The 10,175-nt window shown below is 41.2% G+C and overlaps 1 protein-coding gene across 2 annotated transcripts; it reads right to left on the reverse strand.

The window, feature by feature from the left end:
* Positions 1–965: 965 nt before the first annotated feature.
* LOC112983659 (zinc finger CCHC domain-containing protein 9) lies at positions 966–9,375 on the reverse strand. 2 transcript variants are annotated; one of them, XM_026100915.2, is made up of 6 exons: positions 9,243–9,375; positions 8,418–8,814; positions 7,076–7,226; positions 6,734–6,826; positions 5,756–5,824; positions 966–2,127 (listed from the first exon to the last, which is right to left on the reverse strand). In XM_026100915.2, the coding sequence occupies exons 2-6, from the start codon at positions 8,787–8,789 to the stop codon at positions 2,012–2,014; spliced, it is 801 nt and encodes a 266-aa protein (XP_025956700.1). In that variant the 5' UTR covers positions 8,790–8,814; positions 9,243–9,375; the 3' UTR covers positions 966–2,011. The 2 variants fall into 2 exon arrangements, with proteins under 2 accessions (XP_025956700.1, XP_025956701.1); XM_026100916.2 differs by lacking the exon at positions 9,243–9,375 and adding an exon at positions 9,088–9,207.
* Between the last annotated feature and the right edge of the window lie 800 nt (positions 9,376–10,175).

Here is a 10,175-nt window from a genome sequence, read left to right on the forward strand (position 1 = left end):
TTTATATAATATCAATGGAAACATCTTTTAAGCTAGGATTCAGGGCTGTTGCAAAAGATGCATTCACATTAAAAGTGCTATTACTTTGAACTTTAATCTAACAGTTGAATTAAAGCTCTGCAATTAATCCTTGATTTCATCCATATCCAGTCCCCTCCCCTCCATTTAAATGTGTGCTCCAATTATTATAAACAGAATATACATATCCTAGCTTAGGCAACTTCGGTGTCTCTGTATCCAGAGCAGAGCCAGGAAACCTAAACTAAGAGGGTTTTTTGTATTTTTGTATTTATCAGCATTTTATTTTTAAAAAGTACAAATACAAAAAGTATTAGACAATTGAATTCCTGTATTTGTTCTTTGCATTCCAAACCTGTAGCTTCTGTGCCTGTTCCTAAGCCTCTCAAAACCCAGTCCTGAACTCAGTTTACTATCTGGTATTACTTCCGTGTTCTCAGCAAGGCCACCTTATGGACACACAACACTTTCATTGAAAGGATAAATGAATTCTGTTCAAGCAATAGCTTTATCACTGTGTGCTTTCCATCAAGTACTGTTGCTTGTTTTTGGGTCAGGCAAGGTGAATTTTTAGAAGGCACACATTTAAGATTTTGGGGGGCACAGAAGTGCCATATTTGTCCCATGGCAACCACATCAGCAATGCAACACTAAAAAGCTTGATTTCTCAGGTACGTGGCACATGTCTACACAGCACAGAGAAGCACTGTACAGATATCCTAAACAAACAGCACCTACCAGTGCTGGTCAGTGTTGTGCCAAGATGCCATTCAGGCTGAAACGCAGCAAGTGAGGTTAGCATAGGTGCACTTCTCTAGTAACAGTGTCCTTTGTTTAAGAAAATCCATTCTGAAATGATCAGACACAAATAAGAGACTATCACTCATGGCTACATTGCCTCAATTACTACAGTATTTGGACAGCTATTGCAGGAACTTCATTTTGAGTTGGCTTGACTTATTTTGGTAATATTTAATTAGTTTTTCAAATACAGTCTGCAGTCTCCATTTAAAAATAAATAAATCTGCCATTAAGCAGATGTGTATGGGTAGTACAAAGCAAAGTTTACTCCCAACCCCCCACAAAGGGATAGGAATACTGAAGAACAAGATTTTTGAGCTCTTTCCCTAAAGAAAGGAGGAGAAACAACCAAACAGCTCACTTGCTCTCCAACTATTTTCAGCTGTGTTTCACTGGTTATCAGAGGAAGGGCATGCTTGTGCTCCTCTTAGTGAGCAAATACTCAACTGACTCAAGGTATATAACTGCAATTAATCAGCTCATGTACTGAGCTGACATATCATGAAGGGCAGGAATTTTACCCCCAAGCTCTCTCGACAAAAGCAAAAGTCATACAGTCTGTATGACAGCCTGTATATCAGCTTTATCTGATAACTTTGATACCAAACTGCTCAAGCTTACAGGTCAAGAGCAAGAAATCCTTTCTAAAAGCAGAAGGGAAAAGAAAAAAAAAAAACAACCTAGAACCCAACAGCAGTGTCTAGGAAATATCCAAGATCCCTTTCACAGAAATGTAAAAAGACTTTTAAGAAAATCAGCATGATTGCCTTCATCTCCAATATGCAAGCAGTACTCTAAAGCAACACTACTGTCCACCTAAATCCACCGTCATAAACCCCTGTGATAAGCTGCACATATCCTGTTTGTTTACTGTAAGCAGATCCCTGTTTTAAGAAGCATCTGATTTCCCTGTTTGGAGGGCCAGTAGTGAGAAGGAGCACAATTCAGAGGGAAAGCTGTATTTCTGCATAAATATACAAAAACAAAATACCTGCTTGCTGCGTATCTGTTGCTCCCAGCTTTTCAGTAAGCTGAGTGAGTTTTGGAATCAAAGTGGAAAAATTAGAGACACAGAAGAAAATTTAGCAGCAGCAGTCTGGTCAATTTACTGGATCCAGCAATCCACCCTGAGCGGTCACTACTCTGAAGTGAAGCAATGCAAAGTTACTGCAGTTTGGTGCCCAAGAGATCTTCAAAAATTAACAATTTTATGTTCTTTCACTTTTGTTTTTTGCAGCTTTGGTGTTTCTATAATTTCTTCATAATCTGCACTCATTCCACTGGCCCATCGCCCAACGGTAACATGATCTGTAGAATAAAAGACACAGAGTTATGGAAAGGCTAAGGACTACTGTCATATAAAACTTCCTAGTTTGAGGGAGGTCTGACCTATTAGGGCCTGACAGTAGTTCACCAGAGATGTACCTGTTTAGCTCTAGCTCTGAAGCTAACTCTCCTTAGAAGACTTTTTTTTTTTTAATTTGTGTTTTGCAAACTCACTATCTTCCCCAGCTTTTCAAGGTTCAGAAATCACTACTATGTGTTTTTTCCCTGTTTGACTCTCCAAAGAGACATGCAAAGAGTATGTAAAAGAAACTCTTACATAACTCCTAATAACTCAGACTGTGAAGATTTCAGAGTATTTCAAGCATCTCTGAATATAAAGGAAGAACAAATAATATAATTCCTCTGAATTATATAGATGAAGAAACTAAGCTTGAAGAGGCACAACAGAGCAAAATTTACACATCTCCACTTACACCCTTCCATATCAATCAACACCATCCTTTTGCTGTTTAAATACTAATCAGACCAGTTAACACACCTCTCCTAATAAAATCACCACCTATGCGGTGGTTATCAACCAGGCTGTGTTTCTTTTCTGAATCGCAATTTAATTTTGAGGGCAACAAATCAAATCATACCAAGAATATAAAATGGATAAATCATTGTTTATGTGGATTAACATCTGTAGATTAAAGCAACCCAAGTAATTCCCAAGCTAACCCAAGAAATGATAAACTTTAGTGCCCAAACATCTTTGCTGGCTACCAGTTATCTTCACCTAGTCTACTTAAAAGTGCTTTGCACAATGCAAACTGATTTCAAAGAGTATTACAATTCTTACCAATGGTATCTTAGCAATTATTTTTAACTATCACTATTAGTTTTGAAACATCAATAAGATGTAAGAAAGATGTCCCCTGGGAAGTTAAACTGCAGCTGTCAGTCTTCATTATGGATGTAGACCTTTCCAAAAAGGGAGGGGAAAAAAAAAAAAAAGATTCCAGTTCCACTTAACATATAATTTAGACCTCTGTTCCCAGATAGAAGAATGACTTGCATTTTCTTACCTCGCCTACACAAAGGACTTGCCTTTACAGATTGGCATTTGCTAGTTTCTATTAACTGTTATACACAGGCACACCAGTAATTCAGAAAAGCCTTGACTGCTAACCTCTGGCTCATAGGCCTGTCACATCTTTTACAGTGCAGAGGTAGGACTAAGCAAGTACAACAATTGCACCCTCCCATGTGAGGGAGCAAGCTACGTAAGGGTTGCTTCCCTGCCTCCTCACATACCAAATCTGGTCTTCATTTAGCTAAACAGAATTATCAACTGAAGACTCCTTTCCAGTGATATTAGCTGGTCCAACTTTGAGCAATACTGTTTCCTACAAATATTTTCTTTTTCCTACCACATCTGTACAGCTTTCAACTTTAAAAAAGTATTAATCACACAATGGTGGTTTGCCATAAACATGGCCTGCAGAAATCCAGCAAGGTCACCCACAGGTTCTGAACATGGAAGCACACACCCACTCTAACGGACACCACTAAAAATCCCTTAAGTCTTCAAACAGAAAACTTTACAGAAACACTTGCTAAGACCACACACAGCGGAAATCAAGACTAAAGGCCATCATCACGATGCAGTATACAAAACCAAAAAGCTTAAATTCTTAACCTAATGTCTAAAGAAACCAGAATACCCCTACTAACAAGTTCATCAGGTTACCCATGAAGAAATGGCATAAACAGATGGAAAATAAAGCGCTCCAAAGAAACTGAGTAACAATTAAGACCAGGCAAGCTGGTATTCAAGAGGCATAAAAGCACTCAAAAACCACAACAGTAGTGCACACGTAGGTCAAAACAGCTATTCAGAATGTCAGATTCCCTCTTCTGTTCTTTCCTCTGCCCTCCTCCTGCAAAAGTCAATATAAACAGTGTTTTCATTAGTAATGTCTGGCTTCTGTGTTTACTCTGGAATGGGCTCCACTTCACCCAAGCCTCCTTGTAATCCATTTACAGAGTGGTACTGCTGCAGTCACTCCAAATTGGGCACATTCTGATTTACTCCTGGGTAGTTTGAAATATTTCAAATCTTACTGTTTGACTTTGGTTCCTAAAAAATTCGCAGATTCCCTGATAGGGCTTTCAAGTCTCAGCAGTCATTTAAGTGGGCACTGCCCAACAATCTACCATGGCCAAGGAGATCCGGGAAAATTTTAAAGAGCAGCTGTTGCCTTTTCGTATCAGAAACTCTTGTCACACCAGTTAAGACTCAATCTCACTTGTTCTAAACAAGGAAACCAGTATACATCTAGAATGTTGCAAATGCTCTGTAACACAACAATTGAGATATCCTAGATATAGGATAAGATACATACAATGGCTAAAGCATAAGAAATATTTAGTTAGGTGACAGATGCATATATAAATTCTATAGAGGTTTATGGCATATTATTAATCCAAAAGTTCTAAGCTATACAAAGGAAGTAAGGGGAAAAAAACAAAACAAACCCAAAAACAACTGTTTCATCACTTCAGTACCAGCATCATTCTTCAAATTCTTGTTCTGTGGTTTGCCATCCTTAGCAGTTTTAAATTTTTTATATTAAAGCTATATAGAGTAAGTATTTATGTGGATGCAAGTACAGATTTCTCCTCTCTGAAAGCAATGACATACAGGGAAGAAAAAAAAAAGTCCTTAGTCCATAATAGTGATCTGCAAACCACATCACCCTTTTACAAATCGACGCTTTACAAAGAAGTGTTATCACGTGTAACAAGTGCTGCTGAATTCAGTGCAAACTGAGACGTAAGTGGGAGGAAAAAAAAAGTACATATTTCATCCAGAATAATCAGTGAACAATGGAAGCAGCTTTTTTGAACAAATCACCTTCTATAATAGGCATTACTTGAAGCTAGGGCTCATGTAAAACCGTATGTTTTATTCAGAGAACTGAGCTTAATCAGCCAGGCAAATTTATGAAGTATTTTTCCACACACACAGGTAACAGAAGAACATGTAAACAAGCAGCTTACCCTTAGCTGGTGGATCTTTCCTATCAGCCTGACATAGGACTAATTGATTGATTATTTTGGTTACTGCAAAAAAGTTTCTTCCTTTCTCTATTGACAACTACATTAAATACATTACTCTTTCCATCACCCTGTCCTAGATGCATTAGGGTAGGACAAATCTCTAGTCTCCTCTTCCCTCACCTCTGTCTTGAGCAATACTTGCCTACCACATGAAGCTTTTCCCAGCCGCCACTACCACATTGCAACTGGTATTATTCTCAGTTCCATCACTTTCCAAATAAATCATCATCAAAAGAAGCAACCAGTTTTATAAGTTGTGAACAGCAGTAAAAATACTGGCTAACAAATGCACACTAGCTCATACTATCTTCAGAAACACACAGGCTAGCTTTTTTTTAATGTGAAGTTCAAGTTTTGCATAGCAACTTATTTACCCTCCACCACCTTACTATATGTATGCATTCCCAAAGGAAAGTTATCTTTGCTATTTTAAAGCACACTTCTCAGACCTCTTTTTTCCTGACCAAAGTCAGACAGAATAGTAAATGCAAATTACTCAGCTGAGCATTCAAACCCCATTGTGCATCATTCCCTTGCATCTCACCTGAGTTCTGATTTTCTGGACAGTCTTTCCTGAAATGCTCCACAGAGCCACAAAGTTTGCAGCAGCCACCTTTGAAAAGAGAACGTTTTAATTTATCCGGGGGAAATTTGTTTTACTCCTATTTGTATGTTGTAAAGTCTTGCTTTACTTTTTTGTAGCAATAAATTCTGTACACATACCACATACCAAGATTAGCAGAAATCAAGATAAATAATTGTCCCTTTAGATAGGTCTATATTCCTAGGTACAATAATATGACATTGGGGCAGATAAGCAGCCAGCTTTAGGAGCCTGCACATAGAGCTTCCTCTGTACCAGTGTCTTTGTCTCAGACAGAGCCTTTACTAACCACAGTGCTCTGTAAAGCACCAAATACTACAAGTTTCAATCACCATGTACTGAATACTTCACATTTGTTTGAAGCTCTCTTTTTGAGAAAAGCAGCTGAATTCTGCTGAAATACAATCATTCAAAATAACTTGAAATTAATAGAAGCTACTGATATGTAGGTAATCCAAACAGAGGTACTGAAATATGAATTCTACTCATGATCCAAACCTTTAAAGAAGTGCAACGTCTCTAAATTGATTATTCTTCCAATTTAATGGTGTTATAAAATCACCTTTTTCAGTTTGTAAGACCCCAAGTTTGTACTGCCCTTCCCCACTGTAACATGTAAAATCTAGTTAGCCACACTTTGTGCCCTTCTTGAAATTGCAAGGACAAGTAAGTTCACATACTTTGAATGTGAGCTGCTTGTTTAAGCTTACAATTCAAATAGAAATTTTTAGGTAATGAAGATTAATATTGGATTACCCAGAACTGCCATCTACTTTTATCTACAGTAAAAGATACTGGGAAATTCTTTTTAGTAGGATCCCTCTTTCACTTCCAGTACTGTACATGGACCTGTTCCTTTATTCTTCATTAGATAAGTGTAAAATAAGTGTTTCTGTTGCAATAAATTGTTACACTCACCTTCAGCATATAATCCTTTGGGATTATCTGGACACGACCTTGACAGATGCCCCATCTCACCACAGATAAAACATTTTGCATATGGAAATGCCCCTGTAAAATCCCATACAGTTTATGATGTGTATTAAAAACTTTGTAAAGTCACAACTTCCCCCCGAGAATATGCTATAATTATACTAACTTGCCATACACTGTAATAGTCATTGTTATAGTCATGTATTCCTTGAAACATGTCAACTTACATCTCCAGAACAGTTAACTTACTAAAAAACAAAGCCTGTATTTCAGTAGTCAGAAAACCCAGACAAAACATTTTGGGAAATAAAAATTTCTGAATCTTACCAACAGCTGGATCTATTTTTGCTTTGCATTTGGTGATTTCATGTTCTGTGGATCCACATCGGTAACAGATTCCTGTACCCATATCTTGACTTTCAAGTACAGCTGGGCAATCAGCAATCCCATGGCCAGGTTCTCTACAGTGGAAACACACCTTTGAAAATAAAAATTAAGTTAAATACATTTTCACAATCAGTTCACAAAACAGAACACAACACTTCATATATGGCATTACTAAAGAATTAACTTACTCCTAATATCTAAACAGCACTTACATCGGGCAGGTTTTCACTAGACCATTATTCCTTTTTGGCTGAGACCTTGAGGGCATTAGCAGACACATATCTCTAGTGTTGAGAAGTGAAGTAATTTTAATGTGAAAAGCAACTTTAAATAGTAAGATTTCATGGATGGCCCTCACAGATAAGAAACTCCTAGTATATTAAGGCCTTCGGGCTTTTTAGAAGGCAGAAATATCCCAGGGATTTTCTCTCATGGAGAAAGTACATTAAGTAGTTAGACAAAAGAGACAGTGCAGCACGTCACAAAACAGCTGCTGGTGGTCTAAGTCACTAAACCACACTATTACAGGTATTTTTTTCCTTTCCTTTCCAGCACAGATAGAAATTTCATATTGGGCATCCACTCATCTATAACTGAGTTCCCTAGCTGAATGGTGTTACTTGACTCCAATTACAGCACAGTTCCCAAAGTCCTTTAAGTACTACTGCAATTAAGTGCTAAAAGCAAATACAAGCAATGTTGCACCAGTCCTATAACTTATTTATAAGCAAAAACTTCCATAGCTCAGATAAATTTGTAGACTCTCTTCACTATTGTTCATGTACAGCAAGTTATACAGGTAGCTGCTTTTACACAGTGTCAGTTAGCTAAAAAACTCATTCCAATTCTCAAGCAGAGGATACTGCAGAAAGAAGCCTCAGAACAGCAAGAAAGTAGGTACAAAGGTACACAGGAATATTGTGCAGATGAATTATATACGGAGATACCCTGAATTAGATCCACCTAGGCAACAAGAAGGGTTTGGGCATCGCTTCAAGTGCAGCCAGAAGAGAGCAGCCAGAAGAGCCATCCTTTACATTAAAGCTTAAGTTGAAATTCACTATTTGTTTTAAAGCTGAGATACTTAAATTCACTTTATTAACTCAAAACATTAAGTAGTACATGGTCTGCTTCTAGCAGATAAGGGACTTCATCTCCTTACATAATCTCCCAATGCTTTCAACAGACAATATGGAAAGTGCATTTTTCACAATGAGCTTTATTTCCTAGTTTTTAAGAAGCTATGGATAGAAAACTACACGTAGCCCAAAAGAAAACTCACCATGGCATTTTTCTTTGCTTCTTGCCTCTTCAGTCTTCTTCCCTCCCGACGCCTGTCCTTCTTCAAGGCTAGTGCTACTTCTTCCCTCACCTCAGTGCTGTCTGCTTCTACCACCTCCCCCTTATGCGCAGCCTGTGAAGCCTGTTTTAAGTATTCCATAAATCCATTAACATCTTCATTCAGATAGTCTTTTTTCCTTTTATTCTTCTTTTTCTTCTTCTCTTGCTCTTTCTTTAAAGAAAGAGGATTGGAGTTGTTCTTCTCTTTACCCTTTGCTGTATCCCTAGAGGATCCATTCACCATTTCTTCCCAAGGTGTTGCATTCAGCGCTTTTTCGCTGTGAGCAGCACTTTTACGAGCCCATCTAGTCATGACTGTCCCGGGGCAGCTTAGAAAACTTTAAAAAAAGAAAAAGAAAAAGAAAAAAGCATTAAGTTTAACATAGGTACCTAGAGGCACTCCAAGGAAGAAGAAAAGCACAACACAGCCCCTGTTTCTACACGGAGCCGATTTCCTACGAGGCAAAATCAACAGTATAGTCGTTTACAAGAGCGGCACAGGCAGAGACGACGGCGGGACAAGGCAAAGGCCCGGGCGGCCCGGCCCGGCCCGGCCCGGCGCGCGACCGTTGGCGGCGCCTCACGCCCACCACCTCCCCCCGGGCCAATACCGGTGCAGTCAGGGCGGCAGGCGCCCCCCAGGGCCGCGGCGCTGCCGGGGGCCGGCGCGCAGAGCCGCGGCGCCACTGCCAGAGCGCGGCCGACCCCCACGGCGGAGCCCTCCCCCTCCCCCCGCTCCCCGGAGCAGCCCGGGGACCCCGCTCACCCGCAACGCAGGCCAAGTCCGCCGCGGCAGTAGAGACTTTCTAACAGAGCGGTCGCGCCCGGCGACTTGCCTTGCCGCGCACCGGAAGTGGAGCTGGGTCTCCGGAGCCGGCCGCCGGCGGGGCGGGTGTCTCGCGCATACGTCACGTCCGCTGCCCTCTCCTGCTCCTGGCGCTGCGCTGTGCGCGCCGGGGCGCCATGTTGTGGCAGGGCCAGTGCAGCCCGGGGCGGCGGGGCGGGAGCTGCGAGTCCTCCTCTGGGGAGCGAAGCGAAGACTTTGCGGTACTGGAGAGCCGCTCCTTACGCGCACACGCGAGGGAGGCTGTAAGTGCTTCCCGCCAGGAAGGTGGCCTGTACAGTTGTTGCTCTGGGCCTCACCCAGTGGCCACAGCGTCTTTACGGGTTCCTGGAACTCTTGGCCTTCGTAATTGCGCCCCCAAAATTGTTTCCGTGTTGCATTCATATGCTAATTAAAAGAATAAAGTTTGCATAAGTTTCTCTGCATTGTCTCATTGAAACAAAGGTGCCACTAGAGGGAGCCTGCATCTGTATTTTGCAAAGGTAATGTGAAAAGACTCTTGGCAAAGACAACCCTTTTCCCTGCTGCCCATTACTGAGAAGTCCTGTTTAACTTCTTCATTGGAACGGTAAAAAGATCAAAGGCCAAGGTCCTTTGCTCGGCTTGGGATGCCGAGGCAGCCTGGTGGGAGCAGGAGCTCCTTGCGAGCCCCGTGAGGCCCAGCAGTCGCCTGTGCCTCTCCAGGGCAGCCGGGGCCGCAGGGAGCCGCTTGGGCTCCTGCTCTCTCCCCTTGGGAGCGGTGTCTGACAAGTTATCTCGGGCCGTGCTGGTTTGAGCAGCTCCAGCCTGAACTGAGGAGTGTGGAAGTGCAGCCGGTTCCCATCTCCCTTGTCCCCAGGCTGCCTCTGGTGCTGG

The sequence above is a fragment of the Dromaius novaehollandiae genome, chromosome W (assembly GCF_036370855.1).
Source record: "Dromaius novaehollandiae isolate bDroNov1 chromosome W, bDroNov1.hap1, whole genome shotgun sequence".
NCBI classification, from domain to species: Eukaryota; Metazoa; Chordata; class Aves; order Casuariiformes; family Dromaiidae; genus Dromaius; species Dromaius novaehollandiae.